This window comes from Lontra canadensis, unplaced genomic scaffold (genome assembly GCF_010015895.1).
Source record: "Lontra canadensis isolate GAN:19392208 unplaced genomic scaffold, GSC_riverotter_1.0 scaffold67, whole genome shotgun sequence".
NCBI lineage: Eukaryota > Metazoa > Chordata > Mammalia > Carnivora > Mustelidae > Lontra > Lontra canadensis.
Window position 1 is genome coordinate 1,869,447 of NW_022631061.1, and position 17,418 is coordinate 1,886,864.

General features: G+C 48.2%; 1 protein-coding gene across 5 annotated transcripts in view; it reads right to left on the reverse strand.

The window, feature by feature from the left end:
- SLC7A1 (solute carrier family 7 member 1) overlaps positions 1–17,418 on the reverse strand; it is a 73,851-nt gene that overhangs the window by 7,745 nt on the left and 48,688 nt on the right. For 3 of the 5 annotated variants that reach the window (XM_032879983.1, XM_032879981.1, XM_032879982.1), the window contains exons 3-8: positions 14,063–14,446; positions 10,838–10,996; positions 8,646–8,820; positions 2,547–2,668; positions 1,699–1,921; positions 575–714 (exon numbers count right to left, since the gene is read on the reverse strand). In XM_032879983.1, coding sequence (XP_032735874.1) covers positions 575–714; positions 1,699–1,921; positions 2,547–2,668; positions 8,646–8,820; positions 10,838–10,996; positions 14,063–14,432 — 1,189 coding nt within the window. In that variant the 5' untranslated portion in view covers positions 14,433–14,446. Of the gene's footprint in view, positions 1–574; positions 715–1,698; positions 1,922–2,546; positions 2,669–8,645; positions 8,821–10,837; positions 10,997–14,062; positions 14,450–17,418 lie in introns of all 5 variants that reach the window. The other 2 variants (XM_032879984.1, XM_032879985.1) reach the window with 1 other exon arrangement.

Genomic DNA, 17,418 nt, shown 5'->3' on the forward strand with positions numbered 1-17,418 from the left:
CCTGATACTTGGTAAGATAAATCTCCTCTAAGCCTGCCATTATTTATAAACTTACAGCAATCGGCCTCCCCAGCAACACACCCGATGTCTCCTGGAGAACAGGTAGCACATTTCCTAAAACACTGATCTTAAGGGCTTCTCATTACCCTGAGGATCCACAGGCTAAGAGACACGGAGAATGAACTTCCAGTACTAACTAAACAGTCTTTCGGCTTGTTACCATGCAAGAAGATGGCATCCCACCAGTCTACTGAGGAACGTTCAGAAAACAGGAAACACAAGTGGCTCTGTAGGGATAGTGTGCGTTCCAAGCTCTGTCCAATGAGAGGGTAATCATAATAAAAGGAGTCAAACATTTTTGAGAATTCCATCCCAGCCTCTGTAAAACTGGCCTCTGCCTTTAGTCAAAAGGGTGGCTATCTTGTAGGAAATCAGGTTCCAAGGGTGAAAACCAAAAGTTAAGAAGACCAGTTCTAACTTCTCACAGACCAGCACAATTTAAGGTATTTCCCTAGGGACTAGCAGTAACTCAACTGTTAAAATACTGGCAGGTGGGATTAGTTCCAGTCCTTACCAGCAATGGCACCTGAGGTCAACGTGGCAATTATTGGTGTTTTGGTCCTATCGTTGATTTTGGCCAAAAATTTAAATAGCAGTCCATCTTCAGCCATGGCATAGATGACTCGAGGCATGGGAAACATGGAACCTAAAAGACTGGATGGGAGGGAAAGGCAAAATGCACATGTAACACTATCCCATCTGGTAGAAAGGCATCCTAACATGATCATTATGTGGTAAACCATGCTGCCCTGAACTCCTCACCAAGAACTGCCACCCTCCAAACTAGGGGAAGCCCATGACTGGCAGACAAAATTCATTGCATCAATCCCAGAAAAAGCACTTACTGTATGTGCTCAGTGAAAGAACAGCTTAACCTAACAAACATGCATGGAATCTAGTCATAGTTCTTAGGCAAAGAAAATTTTGTATTTATTCCCACAGTATTTCTAGCTAAATCAAACAGAAAATAAAAGCCTCACTGGGCTCATGAGGATTTCTCTGTGGTAAATCAACGACTAGCAAACATTTCCTGTATGTGCAGGCTAATAGCAAACATCAGGGGCAAAATGTTTCTTATTCAAAGCCACTTTAACCTGGCCATCTGGAGGGCTCAGTCAGCTAAGCATCTGCCTTCGCCTCAGGTCAGGATCCCAGGGTCCTAGGATCGAGCCCCGATTCGGGCTCCCCACTCAGTGGGGAGCCTGCTTCTCCTTCTCCTTCTGCCCCTCCCGCTATGCTTGTGCTTTCTCACTCTTAGTGCCTCTCTCAAATAAATAAATAAAATCTTTAAAAAAAAAATGGCATTAATTCCCTTTTTTAAGGCAGCCTCTGCTTTATGACCAAACTAAGGGCCAAAACACAGTGTTCAAAGAGGTGGCCTGCTGTAGGGGCCAAGGCTGGGGACAGCAAGCCAGACCCTTGCTGAGCAGATGTCAGAAAGTAGGCCTCAGAGTCTTCAGGGTGAAAGTACCAAGAACAACTTGCGGGATGGCTGCTAACAGCAGGAGGAGAAACCACCTCATCAGGGTTGAGGTGCTGGCTCTTTGGGGGAAAAAAGCGAGATTAGCAGCACGCCTGTGTGTCAGGCCGCACACAGCCCACCACCTCTCACCCTCCCGAGAGCTTTGGAGGCCTCACCTGGTGGAAAGAGCGCAGAGGGAGCCGACGGCCACCGCGTACTTAGCACCTTCCCAGCCCACATACTTGAAGGCATCGGGCAGGGGACTGTCCTTGTCCAGGCAGAAGTATGGCATCATGAGCGTGAGGGCAGCCGACACCCCGAAGTAAGCGATGAAGCAAATTAGGAGGGACGCGACAATCCCCACGGGGATCGCCTTCTGAGGGTTCTTGACCTCTTCACCTAGAAGCAGCAAAGAATAGGGCCCAGGAGGGCAAGACAGTGAGGATCAACCCCCCAGCCCCACAAGATGCCCACGCCACCCACAAATGACACCCCTGACGTGCTCAGCCCCATGGGAACCGGGGTCTTCGGGCTTCTAGGAACCATGGGTGGCCCTCCAAGCATGGATCAGAGAACCCATAGTGCCCAGGGAGGGTGTTCTCGGCCTCTAGGCCCTGGTTCAGCCAAGGAAAAGACTTGTTTCCTTTGGCAGAGAAAATTCAGGAGGCCCGACTGAGCCCAGCCTATTCAATCACCCGGATAACAATATTTTTAATGGCCTCGTTTCTCCCGGATGACGCCCAGATATGAAATCGGGCTGAGCGACGCTGTCATTATCCTGTCCTAGCAGCACACCAGTTAGTCACGTTCGTGATGCAGGCTTTCCTGCCAGGCACTGCCACTTGGGGAAGTGATAAAGGGGGGAAAGATTAGCAGGAAGCTACAAATCTACATGTTACTCACGTGTGAAAGAGCAGCAGCTGGCACAGCCCCACAGGAAGGAAAACAGTACCCCTGGGTCAAATTAGCCCAGCCTGTCTGACGAGGGAGGAGGACCCGTCCAGCGGGCGGGCGGGAGCCGTACCTGTCGTGGCGATGCAGTCAAAGCCCACAAAGGCATAGAAGCACGTCGCTGCCCCAGACAGGACACCAGAGAATCCAAAGGGCATGAATCCACCAGCACCAAGTGTCCCTTGTTTTGTGTCACTAGGAAAAAAGAGCCAAAGATCATAACACCCACTTCACAGTCCTGAAGAAAAGCTGTTCCCAACAGTCAAGTGTCCCCTCCACCCCTGGCCACTGCTGGCCTGGGGCCCTCCAGACACCTAGTAAATGATCCCCAAGGCAGCTGTCCCTAAGACCCCGCGGGTCACAGGCCTCCCTCCTTTACATAGCCCAGAGCCACAAGGGCACCCACTGAACTCTTTCCAGAAGTATCCCTGAATATTGGCTTTGGGGACAGGGGAGAGACTGTGACACAGGGTGTCCAACAGGAAAAAGGGAAGAAACCAGCAAGTGAGGCCTCTCTCCCAGGACTGTCAAACGAAGAACATATACTCTGGAACACAGAGCTGCCAAATGGGTGTGTGGCCCCCACCCCAGGGACACAATGCAAAAAGTCTCCCATATTTACCAGTAACTGCAGTCTCAAACATTTTCAGAGACACTGCAGTGAAGGAAAGAGAATGGTTCCTGCCCACAAGCACTCACATGCACACGGTAAACAGGGATGTCTACATGGGTGGGGACTAGAGCCCAGTATGGGCAAGGGCACATGGATGGGGCTCAGGACATAATTGCTAAAGTAATGAATATACGGCCATATACGGGTTGTCAGCCCCAGAAATCCTTTAAGGTTCCGAAAATAGTTCCAGCGAAGTGGAACCTTGACTCTAAACAGTATGCCCCATGCCAAGAAGAGCCACAAGAGCCCGCGGCCGGCCACCACTCACACTCTGGATGGCCACTCCAGGCCCTGCCCATCACGAAGTGGCTCTAAGCCACGTACACCCTGGTCCGCTGCCACCACCTGAAAAACAACCCAATTCCCAGCCCCAGGAGGATGGCCTGGCTCCTCCCTCACCAGCCATGCCTTTTGCTGGCCACAGGGCTGCAGGCATCCTGTCGCAGTTTCCAGAGAATGGTCACCACCTCTCCATCGCCTCTCCTAACTCAGCAGGCTGATGACCGCGCAGCTCTGCAGGGCAACCTGCCCCAGACCACCTGGCTTCCTAACATTAGAAGAGCCATACAGGATATTCTAGTCCTATAAACAGATGTCAATTGGGTTAGCAACTCATTGCCCCAACTTGCTTTCAGAGGGATTCATCAACTGACTAATAAAACAGACAGCCACTTTGGTCCCAATTATTGCATAATGGGGATTGAGCCTTGTACTGATTTCTAGAGGATCCTTGATTTCACAATCTGGAGGTCAGAGCATGAGGAAGGTCCTCAATCTGGGACTCACGGCAGTTCAGTAAGTAGCAACGTGAGGGAAACTCCAAGAAACCCACAAGTGAGAGATGTAGGAAAAACTGTTGCCAGACTCAAAGGGAAGTCACCCACACCCCAAATACAAAAATGGAGGCCCAGGACAAGTAAATCGGCAAGGCACAGGATGTGCCCACCACATCCATAAACCACAAAGAACACAGAATACCCTGGTGAGCTGACTCCTATAATAAAAAGTTTGAGGCCAAAGCCTAAAACTAAACAGTTGACAGTCAAATAGCTCAGGAGAGGGGGATAAGAAGACGAAGGGAGAGGGGGACTCTTAATCAGAGGGGCTCCTGGCAGACCCTTTCAACTTCTGACCCCAACTAGAACATGGGAAGGTCTTTGCCAAGACCTGGAATTGGGCCCAGCTCCCCTGTCCCTGCTGGGACAGACAGACAGGTGCGGAAAGCCTCCGGATGCCCGCCGGCCTCCACAAGCCCTCTAACACCAAGAGCTACGAAACAGCCGCGAAGAGTAAATGAGTGTCAGGACTGCTGTTACACACGTCCAACCCCAGAAAGAGGCCCTGCAGGAAACGACGAGGGCTGGAACACACCTCCGTCACGCAGCCAGCGGAAGCAGGAGTAACGGTGAAAGCACGGAGCTATGGAGAGCTGGAACAAGACAAGGGCATCCTTGCCAGCTCCTCAGAGAGTGATGAGGGAAGGAATCCCATGGAAGGGGAGCCACAGGGAAAGGGCTGTTCCTATGTAAGCTCCCGCAGCCACCGACTGTGAAACCAGCTGTGGGTGCTCCTCCATCTCCTCCATCGCCCTGTGGTGCTCAGACACCACACACCGCAATGAAGGACACAGTCCCTGTACAAAAAGCCCTGTGGAATGTGCTAGTAAGGGAAACATGCAAGGTGCAGAAAAGTGGAGACAGAATGTTACTTTTTATGTAAGAGGAGAGGGACTATACACATAAATTATATATGTAAGTTATATACATAATATACAAAATAAATAGAAATAAACTTGTAGTTGCTTGTATTTATACAAATAAAAGCTGGAAGCTTACACACAGAAATGATAAAAATGATTACGCATGGCAGGGTGGGAGAATGAGGCAGATGAAGAAAGGAATGGGAACAGAAATTCTCAAAACAAACCTTTTCATAACATCACGACAAATGAACCAGGAGAAAACATTACCTACTCAAAAAATTAAATTCGATGTTTAACTTGGGTATTCTGCTCCCGGGGCAGCGGCTCACTATGAAATAGTCACAGAACCTGTTTTATATGGCCTCAAGCCAAAGCATTTACAAATGTTTTGTGAAGGCTCTTTATGTGAATCTGTCATGGACGTGCTCTCCGTGTGTGGGGGCTGTGCCCAGTCAGCATCTAGCCACCAACACATGAAGACACGGGGAAACAGGCTCTCAGGGGCGGCCGTGGCCCACACCCGGCCAACATCAGCTGGCAGAGCAGGTTAAAGCCAGACCTTAGCCTGGTGCCCCCGCCCCTGCAGCTGGGCTGCCCAACTCTTCCACCTGCCACCCAGCCAGTCACCCAGGATAGCAAAGAGGGGAACTGGCACAGGAAGGAAGGAAAAGCTGTCTTGTGGCCACCACATCTCCGAGCCTGGGGTGAGGCCTTGACAGGCAGCCTCCACCGCGTGGATGTGGGAGGTCCTCTCCCCATCGTGGCCTTTTCCCACAGCATCCGTGGAAAGCATCCTATGCTAAGATTCTGTTCTTCTGACTTCCATCTGCCACCCTGACATACACTGCTAGTTGTTCCCAAAAGCCATACCCCCTTCTTCCTCACAGTAATAGAACTTAATTATTTTAGCTAGACACAGGAACACTAAGAATAAAGACAGTGTGTTTCTCCGACTCCAGCTGTGAGCTGTGGCCCCTCAATTTAAGCAGACACGAGGTACACATCTCCTGAGAAACATCAGGGAAATGAAGTGGAGAGGGAGGCTGCCCCTCTCCTTTTCTCATTTCCTTCCTGCTGCTGGGCGCCATCTTGGACCCTGGAGTGACGTTGGGAATGTGCGCCATGGACAGAGCCATCAGACGGAAGAACTGGATTTCCGGCCCACCGAAGCCATACGCTGGACTGACCACCTGCAGATGTTGACTTAAAAGAACAAAACCTTTATCTCGTGGAAGCCAATGTTATTTTTGGGTTTCCATCCTCCCTGACAAGAAACCATATGCAACAAAACCTTCCCAGCAGGGTTCCAAGTCGCGCTGTGCTTTACACTGCTACATTTCTGGCCCATCTGCGGGACTCTGGCTAAGAAAGCCAGAAGTAGCAGGAGATGAAGGCCGCAGGGAACCCACCAGGCTGTCGGGGCATATTCCCAGTCCAGACCAAGCCACAGACAGACTCCAGGTTCATGGGGGCGTCCACAGCCAAGTCATGGAGACCAGATCACAAAATCACAACCCGGTGGGGTGAGAATGGCCACCAACTGTGGCTGAAGCTCTCCACGCTGCATGGTTTGGCTGGGAAATGCCCTATTATTTCAGAGAGACAAGCAATTTCATGCAAGACTACATGGCCATGCTCGGAAATACTAATCTACGGCTGCAAAAAAGGGGAAGAAAGAAGTTTCTGGTTTTGACAAAATCAAAGAACAAGCTGTGCCCCAGACCGGCAGCCTTCTACCTCAGGGCAGTGCTCTGGGGGCTGGGGACAGCACAGTCCTTCATCACTGGGACCCAGAGTGCAAGGACAACCCAAGACAGGAAAGACTATCAGCGGGCACAAGCAAGCTCTTCATGAAAACAATAATATTCAATCTCTATCGACCACCAGGAAAAAAACACGCTATCTAGATTTAATTCCTGACCTGTGAACCATCACCAGCAAGAGAGTCGTCCCAAGTTTTCAAAATCTACTGTTACTCCCAAGCTTAGTTTGAACTGGCTTTATTCTACCCTGAGATACTGAGCACCAATAAATCTGGCATACATAGGATTCAGGAAAGCTTAGGAATGCTACATTAAAAATCCTCATTTCTCAGCGGGGCCCAGCTGGCTCAGTCAGTACAGCATGTGACCCTTGATCTTAGGGTTGGGAGTTCTAGCCCCACTTGGACATAGAACTTACTTTTAAAAAGAAAATTTAAAGGGGTGCCTTGGTGGCTCAGTGGGTTAAGCCTCTGCCTCCGGCTCAGGTCATGATCTCAGGGTCCTGCGATCAAGCCCCGCATTGGGATCTCTTGCTTAGCGGGAAGCCTGCTTCCCCCTCTCTCTCTGCCTGCCTCTCTGCCTCCTTGTGACCTCTCTCTCTGTCAAATAAATAAATAAAATCTTTAAAAAAAAAAATTTAAATCCTCATTTCTCTGTAGTCATTTAGTCTCCAAAAGGAAGTCTCTTTTTTATTTGAACTGTTAACCATATAATATGTCATGCATTCAACAGTTTCCTGCTTGTGTTCTAGTAGTGAACTCGTCACACATCAATGCCTGCCTGTCCAGTGACCAGATCACTGGAAGATACAGCTGGGCCTGAACCAGAGACCAAGTTCACATGTGACCGCTCAGATCCCCAGGGTGGGACGACCTCATTTCTCAGTCTCCCTTGCAGCTAGATGTGGCCACCTACTGGATTCTCACCAGCGGAAATTTGGCAGAAGGGACATACCTGTGTCTTCCGGATCTGCCCTCCAAAGCATGGGCACACTCTCTCTCATACCCTCTTTCCCTCCGAGGAGAGCCCAGCTCTGACCACACAGAGGAGGACCCCATCCTAGGGTAGGATGGAGCAACCTGGCGGATCCCTGCAAGCCTGTGTGCAGCCTCATGGGCCAGTCAACCCGGGCCACTCATGTCAGGGGCTGAGACATCATTTTAAAGACACTGCATTTTAGGAGGGTCTCCTTATCAGAGCTGTGTAACCCTTGGTTGTAATTACAACAGAATCGTAGACAAAAATCTCACACCCCATTCTCTATCCTAGGACCCACCCTAAGATTCCCCTGAAAAATCTGACCTAAAAAGATCCAAAAGATACATCCTAATTTGCTTGGCTCTTATTTTCTAGATAGTCGGAGTTTGTCGATGAGGCTTCCCTGAGGGTCCTAAAAAAGCACAGGTCTAAGAGCTGGCCTGTCACCTGCCCCTCATCCTGGTTATCCTGAGTCAGAGAATATAAGGGTGTTGGGGCCACTGGTTTTCAAAAGGCTGACACACCCCAAGTTGAGTGTGGGAGAAAGACTATTATAATCACATTTTCATACGTCAGTAATTCTGAAAACCTCTGATAAAAGCCCGTGATCAGAGTCCTCCAGGTTTCTTCTTCTATGTCATTAATAGGAAGGAATCATAATCAAGGGATAGCACCATGGCTTTGCAGAGAAAAGCTTTTCTGAAACCAAATTCAGAGGTTGGTCAAGAAAGGAATTTGAGGAACAGATGACTTAGTGAGTCTGACAATGATCTTCAACTGTGTACAATTTCAGAATTAGAATGAAGATTTTGTTTTCCTGAATACCTTCCTTTATCAGACTACGAGTTCAGGGAAATGAAACTCGACAAAATTTCAAACCAAAGAAACACCCTCGGCTATTTTACTGCACAAAAAAAATTAATTCAAATTCAAATTACTTTTTTTTAAAAAGGCATGTAGTGTTCTGGCCAATTACATGCCCCCAATGTGCGTGTCTGTTTAAGTACCAAGTACGAATCAATGGTCACATGTCGAGAGGAAGGAGAAACAACTCACTTGCTCAAGCAGCGATGACTGGATGTGTTCTGGAAATCCTCCTCTGTGAGCTGCCAGTTTTTAATCGATCCTTTCACAAATCCTGACACCATTATGAAGCCCAAGACCAGAACATTGACACAAGTGAATATTTTGTTGACCATGGCCGACTCTTTCACACCGAGAGTTAAAAGTCCTGAAAAAGCACATAAACAAGAAAATTTTGCCTGATGGTGTGAACTCTGTGCCTGAGGAGTCCTTCCTGGGACAGGGACAGGGATGGGACGAGAGGGTGAGTTAAGAAGAATCCAAGCGACACCAAACCTCCTAAGATTTCTGGGAGCCTCTGGGAATGGGGCTGAATTAATCATCTTTCTAGAGGCAGGGATCAAACTAACCAAAGTCCACACAGTGGTTCACCAAGGCATCAAAGTTGGTCTCGCAGGCCCCCTCTGGAGCTGAGGATGCCACCCGGCAGGCACCCAAGGACTGCAGCGATGGGGAACACCACATCCCACCCCCCTGGAGCACAAGCCCCTCCCAGGGATGAAGAGAAGGCCCTCTCCTGGCACCCTCTCCACTCACTGACATAACTTCCTGGGACTCCCCTGAGGGCACAGCGGGATTTTTTTTTTCTCCAAGGAGGAGACATCTGGTTGAGTTTGTTGGTAGAATCAGGGTTTTTCGGATATGAAAATTATTCAGATTCACCGTGCAACGTTAGCAGTATGAGCAATGGCAACTTTCTGTGATTACGGCACCACAAACCATAAGGTTCGTCATCAGACTCAGTGCACGTAAAACAATGTCTAAGCTAGACGAGTTACGGATGGATCATAAACTCACATAAAAAAACCTAAAAAGATCCAAGTGATAAAAACACATGGAAACCACATGACAACACTGTTTCAGAGGCTTAGGCTACATGATGACACACCATTTGGGGACTTCTGTGGCTAAACTCCTGGCTGGGGAAGAGACATGGAAAGGTGTCCAAGTGACAGGTGACCACCACTTATGACTTGAGACTGCTGCCCTGCCATGCGCACCTTTTATAAACTTAAAATAAAAAAATGCATTTCACAATAGAAGATTCGATTCTGAAATGAAGGTGCTAGAAGGGAAGTGAGCAATTCATCACAGGGAACACCTCCTCGTGCTGCGCTCTGTTTCTCTCTGGCATCCCTCCCTCTCGTGTTTATGAAAATATCCCAGTGCAAACTTAATTTCTGATACACGTTCCTGCCAGCTGGACCAGAAATACTGCTGAGACTGTCCTATGCAAGATGATTTCAATTACATGGTGCGTAAAATAAGGCATGTTGTTTTTAGAACCCATCCAAGATCTTCCAGTCTCAAAGGGGGATTTATCTGCATTCAGCTTAATGCTTATACAGTTAAGTGCCACAAGGAACAAAACTCCCATCCTCGAGGCCAGGACACGGATAAACATCACTAAGAGGAAGCTGCCTTCAGTCATCTTCAAGTGCTATCTGGAATTTTAAAATTCTGTACCCGTGACTCTGTCATTAATATATTTTTTAAAAGATTTTACTCATTTATTTGACACACACACACAGAGAGAGAGAGAACACACAAGCAGGGAGCACAGGCAGACACAGACGCAGACGCAGGTTCGCTGCCAAATAGGGAGCCCGGTGCGGAACTCGATCCCAGGACCCTGGGATCATAACCTGAGCAGAAGGCAGACGCTCAACCAGCCAAGCTACCCCGACGTCCCGTGAAACATTTCTTTAATGGGCATTTTGTTGGCTGTTAGGTGTAAAACCATCCGAGACTTCTCGAGCATCCAAGGCGCACACTGGTGCCCAGACCGACCTCTTCCTCTTTCTGTTCCCCGAGGAAGAACGCCACTTCCCTTTACAAATGCTTTCCACTAAGTCAGGGGGAATTCCTGGGTCATTTATACAATAAAGCCCACCATACTAACAAAATCCCACTCTACAAACAGCTACACAAACACCTGATATTTTTTTTTAATTAAATGACAAGCAGCTTCGACAGCTAGTCAGTGAGTCCACCCTGTGTGTACAAGAAGCTGCTAAGACCAACAAGATGCCTGCATTCGCCACAGAAAGAAACAAGAGGAGGGGAAAGGAGGGTGAGGAAAAGTTAGAAAGGGGCCTCATGGGAGTCTGCCCTGCACCTCAGGCCCCTTACCCCAACCGACATGTCCCACTCTGTGGCTTTACCTGTTAAGATGAGAATGATGATCACAGCAAATATGTCTGGGTTTTCGGCCAGCACTCCAGGGGCGTTCAGAGCCATGTGCGTCCGTGAGAACTCCCCGATGGGTTTGCCAATCAGCTCGTCAAACGTTGCACTCCAGGCTCTCGCTACACTTGAAGTACCTGTCATGAAACAGATGCACCGGAGGAAATTGACGGAAAACAATGAACAGCATTTGTCATCAGGCTCCACTTCACAGCTACCATGCCAGGGGTCATGGATGATGCGCTGGGACCCGGGGGTGGCAGGCAGACCCCGGTCTGTGCTAGCTCAGAAGTGAGGCTCAGTTAGTGCCTGCAGCAAAGTGATGGGGCTGGGGAAGCCTCACAGGCCTGGAGAGAAACACACTTCCCACCACAACCCAGTATGTTCACGGGTACTGTGTTTCCAATATACAACTGAATAATCAATAGTTCGAAGAACAGTGCTAAATTACTCTTACCACCTGAGGAACACATTGGTGGTATTTATTCAACTCTACTTATTTTATTTCATTATTCAAAGAAATACTGGTGGCAAACCACGAAGCTGATTTCATGATCTACTCAGGGGCTATGGTGGGCAGCTTGAGACATCTGGCTCTGGAAGCTTCTCTTCCAAGACCCTCCTGACAGCAGAGCTGAGGGTCCCCACCCACCAGGGAATGCTGTTCTCCCAGTAAGAATGGAACAAGGAGATCCACGTGTGCTGACCATCCTCCTCAGCAACAGTCACCTGCTCACCCCAGAGCTGGCGCCGGCCCCCTCTGCTGCTCTGTGCCCAAACCTGGGCTCCCACTACCTGCCCACAGGTCCCCAAGTGTCTGACCACAGCCACAGCCCAGCCTTCCTCCTCTCCATCCCACAGTCCCTGCCCTGAGGATCACAAACGGACACAGCACCCCAAATGCCAACAACTGTTGACTGCATGCTCTTTCAACCTGAATCAAATCACTGCTTTTCAAGGAAATGTCATTACACTTCCAATATTCACATATAGCACTTTCCTTTCCTTCCAAAAGGGACCTCGCTGGTGACTGTGGTCTAGATCACCCACAGAATATGGCTGGGGGAACGAGATTCAATGTTGCTAGTGGGTCTCCTACTGAGTGTGTGTCTGACAACTCAAAAATTTAACCAGGTGTCTTCATCCTCAGCATCCAGGATGTTATGAGTTCTGCTCATCGCCAGCCCAGTGGAAAGAATGGTCTCCCCCTCTCCCCAACAGAGGCCGGCTCACAGCTGATCAGGCTCTGAAACCTACCATGAGGGGTGAGAGGGGCTACCCGGCCTTCCTTCCTGGCCTCCCTCACTCCCCATCTTTGAAACATAGCTTTAAAAAAACCCACTTTTGCTGAGAAAAACTACCCTTCCCAAAAGCTGAGGCTGAGAATTACCCACAGTAACACATGCATGAGTCAGTTTCACACAAGCAAACAGCACGCTGGCAAAGAGTCTTTCCTTTGTTGGTATAGAAGCAGAGGGCGATTCCTGCTCAGGTTTTGTTTTATGCCCAGGTAAATCCGTAGGGAACATAACAGCCCATTTAAAACAGATACATTCCCACTCAGACACTTGAGCTTTCATGAGCATTTGTGATTATAAATTTTAGTGCTTTACTGAAAAAAAAAATTATGAATTTTATTTTCAAACTTAGAAGCATAAGCTATGCTGGCTGTCATTAGGTACCACGAGCTCCAGAAAAGAGAGGGAAGGTGCTGCTCAGAGAGCTTGGCAGGAGCCCTCTGCCAGCTGGCCTGGGCAAGTGGCAGCAGGAGGCCCACATAGCCCCGGGGCCCCGCATCACAGCAGGCAGCACATAGCCCCTTACACCATTCCCAGTGTGGGGAGCACAGGAGCCTACTGGGATCCACTTACCACGTCTTACTGTGTTTTGAAAATATTACAAAAAGTGTGCTGAAATATAAATGCAATGTTTAGAGCCTGTTTATACTTCTACTTGTAGGAATTGGCCATTCATATCCTTTGCTTATTCTTATATTCAGGTGTTTGTCTCTTTTAAGTTTGTCTCTTTTAAGTCTTTTAAGATGTGTTCAAACTTGGTTGTAACCAAAATACAAACAACATCAAGAGAAACAATATCTTCGCACCTACCATACTAAGAAGACTTTGTATTTTGAGTGTTTTTGTTTGTTGGTTGTTTTTAATGCTGGTGCTCAGGGTCAGCGAGAATGTGAGGAAGAGAGCCTGTGGCTGTCTGGAGGATCACAGGCAACATGGGCCTTAAAAGACGCAGGCCCACTGACCTACACATTCTGCTTCTTAGAATATTTTAAAGGAAAAAAACCATGGCCATGCCCAAAGACATTAAATGACATTAAACTATTATATATTGTTGTATATATAATATATACATATATATGTATGTATTATATACAATATTATATATTGTTGTATATTATTGTTAATTATAACAATAATTACACAACTGGAAACAATCTAAGTACTCTAGGAGAACACCTAAAAAATTATGTTACATATATAAAACTACATAATGATATGCAATCAGTTGGAATATTACTATGGAAAAACCACTAATACCATGAGAAATGTTTATTATATGTTGTTTTATAGAGACATACTGGACAAAAAATATACATTTAAGTTGACAAAAATATTAATAGATCCCTAAACTCTTCTGAATAGAGATTGTCTTCTCCTTCCATGGTGTTCCTAATATCCAGCATAATGCCTGGCACAGAGGAGGGGCTCAAGAAATAGCTGCTGAAAGAATGAGTGAATGAATAACAATTAATTTCTCTCGGTTGTCAGATTCGGCAATGTCTACTTCCTGTGTTGCGTTTTTCTGTATTTCCTAAATTTTTCTTTATCAGTGATATGTTTACTCTAGTAATCAATAATCAAAAATACTGAAAGGGACTACACTCCTTTTAAGCAGTAAAGACATCCCACTGAATTTCCATCTCTTGTGTTCACAGCACTGACCTCCTTGCTGGCCTGGCTCATCTCTACTAACAGTCCGATGCACAGACCAGGAGGAGCGATACCCTCGAGGCAGGCCCCCCCACAAAAGGGAAAGGAAGCATGTACCACAGTTAAGGGAGGAGGACAGTCATAGAGAGGAGCTAGTCTTGGTCCACTCAGGGAGCAGAGGAAAGCATGGCTGTGGTCTGGAGGTGAGAACAGCAGAGGGGTAAGGGCGCAGGCTCCAGGCCTCCTGGGACATACCGATGATGTAGGAGAGGATTAAGTTCCAACCAGTGATGAAGGCCCAGAGCTCCCCGACGGTGACGTAGCTGTAGAGGTAGGCCGAACCTGTCTTGGGGACTCGAGCACCAAACTCGCCGTAGCAGAGGCCGGCCAGCACTGAGGCCAGCGCTGCGATCAGGAAGGAGATGACAATGGAGGGGCCCGCGTCCTCACGGGCCACAGCTCCGGCCAGGACATACACACCGGCACCCAGCGTGCTGCCCACCCCCAGCGCCACCAGGTCGAAAGTGTTCAAGCAACGGGACAGCCGGCTCTCCTCCCGGCTGCAGTCCACCACCTTCCTCCGCAGCATCTGATGCCCGATGTTAAGCAGAACTTTGCACCCCATCGTGTTGTTCAATTCTGCTAGAGAAAAAGAATGTAAGCGTTTATTATTGCCTTTTATCCCACGCATTAACCTCCTCCTATTGCAACACAGACAGCCACCATGTCCTCTATCATCACTGATGGCTAAAATATTTTACATCTCTGAATTCCACAACTGGTCATCACAACATCCACCTATGACTTCTACCCGTCTCAGGCCTAACCAGCATGGACAGAAATGCCCAGGAGGCCAATTCCTCCAGCGACCTTGACTCTGAGGTCTCTGAACTTCCACATTTATTGCAGCTCTTAAGGGAGAGCCTTCTATAGGCAGAAATTGCACAGTATGAGAAACACAAATTAATGACATCATTCCTGTCCTCAATAATCACGCAATTCCCCTGGAAAAGCAAGATGTTATTCCAAATATGAGGTTATGGAAGACAAATCCAACCATATTTTAATTATTAAAACCCAGATGCCTTGAATAGCAATGGCATCTGCTTTTTTAGACCTTCCTTGGATCCCCTGAGAGCAAGAACCAGGTCAACACAGTTAGGTCCAGAACAGAAAAAATGCTGAATTATTGTAAGTTAGGAGTAACTGTTATTCCTCCTTTTCTTCTGGACTAAAATGTTAGGAGAATGTGCTAGAGGATCCACTTCTGAGCACGAATCACAAGAGGGCACACATTCCCCAATGGCCGCTGTCAGCCAACCCGTGTCACCAGGAACAAGCCAAGCGCAGGTCCCAGGATGAGTGCAGACCACGGACCGCACCCTGTGCCAACATACCACTCCCAGTCTGCTAACACACAGGCCAATCCTGCCTGGGCAGCTCTTCCCAAGGGGGGCAGGATGCCAGCGCCCATCCTCAGAGACATGGAACAGAGGTTCCCAGCCTCAAGTAGCCTGCACAAGTGACGTCTTTCCACAGAGGCCAGTCTGAAAAGGGCAGAAAAGAGTGCAGAAACCTAACTAGGTTTCTACCTACACTGCCTAGACCAGGGGGCCACGGTCAACCACGACAAACATTTGATTATGGGATGTGCCAAGAAGGGCACTTGACCTCTGTGATCTTCCTCCCCAAACCATCTAACCATGAGAAAAATATCAGACAAATGGCAGATGGAGAACATCCTATAAAACACCTAACCAGTGCTCTTCAAAACCATCAGGACCATAGGAACAAGGGAAGTCCGAGAAACTGTCACAAGCAAGAGGAGCCTGGGGAGACATGACCACTGAATGTCATGTGGGATCCTGGATGGGGTCCTGGAACAGAAAAAGGATCTCGGGAAAAACTACAGAAATCTAAATAAAGTAGGGGTATTAGTTAGATCGGGGCCACACGCTAATGTAGGGTGCTAGCAATGGAGGAAGCTGGTGTGAAGAGTATGGGAACTCAGTACTAGCGCCACAATTTTCCTATAAATCTAAAACTGTGCTGAACTAAAGAGTTTATTTAAAAAAAATAGCTTATGCAGAGAGAAGCTATCTAGCTACTGAGGTGGAAAAAAACATCATTGCTTTTTCATCTTGATCATCCATGGATGGGTACTGACCTCACCTTGCTACAATCCAGACACCAGAAAACATAATAATCTAATTGGCGACTGACAGATCTAGCAAAGTCCATACCTAACCACCCACAACCCGACTGCCCGCCTACACCTGTGGCCTTAGCCACTGGGCGCAGAGTGGTCTGGCACCACCCCCCACCCCCAGCCCCTGGCCATGGCACTCCATGTGGTCACACAAGAATGGGAACAGGCCTCTCTCTATTTCATCTGACTGGCCAAGAGAAGAAAGAAAAAAAAAAAAAAAGCTTCTTCAAGACCCATAAGTTTTCAGCTAGGAATAACAGTCATATGTTCTGATCTCATTATAAAGACGAGGAAAAATAACTCTGAGAGCCAAGGGTCAAACCAGGTCATGGAGGTTGGAAGGCACTGAGCCCCAGTGCTCATCGAGGGCCCTGGCATTCCAGGTGGGAAGGAAATGATATCACTGTGCTGTAAGGTGGGGAGGAAGTGGGAAGGAAATGAGGAAAGACGACATTATTTGTGGAGTGTAGTGCAGCAGGAAGACCCCAGACACAAGGGTGTGACAGGAGCAGAAAAGAGCAGGTGTTGTGAGCAAGGGAGGAACAAGCACAGAGCCCAGCAGACCACATGCTGGCCTGCTTCCGAGGCACCCTGGCAAGGTTGTGAGGGATACCTGGGGCAAGCAGTTTTCCCAGAGAGTCAAGACCTGCTGGGGCCCAGGAGCCTAGGGAAGGACCCAGCACTGGTGAGAGAGCCCAGGGTGTAATTCCTCCTGGAACTGTCTTTTCTTTTCTCCATTTCTTCCTTAGGGGATTAACTGGATTTATTCAAGTCAGATTGTAAATCCCAACAAAACTCTCAGGAAACAATGGCTTGAATAAGGAGTTAAAGAGGCCACATTTCAACACAACCCTTGGCAGAAGAGGCTGCACTAGGGGATGTGCAGAATCCCTGTAAAATCACTCCTGGACATCCTTTTGGGCAAGGAGGGAGTGTTGTAGGTAGACAGGAATCTCATAGGGAAGAGAAGCGGAGTGGGGAAGCTCCTTATGACGCACCCGGTTTTGACCTGACTGGTAAATGCCACTGACCTTTAGAGAGTGCCTACTGCCCCTCCTACAAGTCCTCTGCCTAAAGTAAGTACACCCCACCCCCCAAACAATAAAAGCCAGTGCAAGGCAAAGACAGGGCAATTAAATAGCATCCTCTTTCCTGGGCTTTCACAGAGTGGGGGTGGGGGGGGCAGGAGGTTAGGTGGGATGAGCCATCTGCCATCCTCTAAAAGACAAGACCCATTCTGTCTTGGGCTCTGGAAGGGCTGGTCCATAATTTATACTCCTTTCTCCAAAGTCCACTGCTGTCTGGAGCAGAAGCAAAAGCTACTGGAGCCCAGACATATGCTGGAGACACACTTCTGAGCTTCCTCAGAACAGAAGGCAAACGAGAGTGCCATGATCGTGCC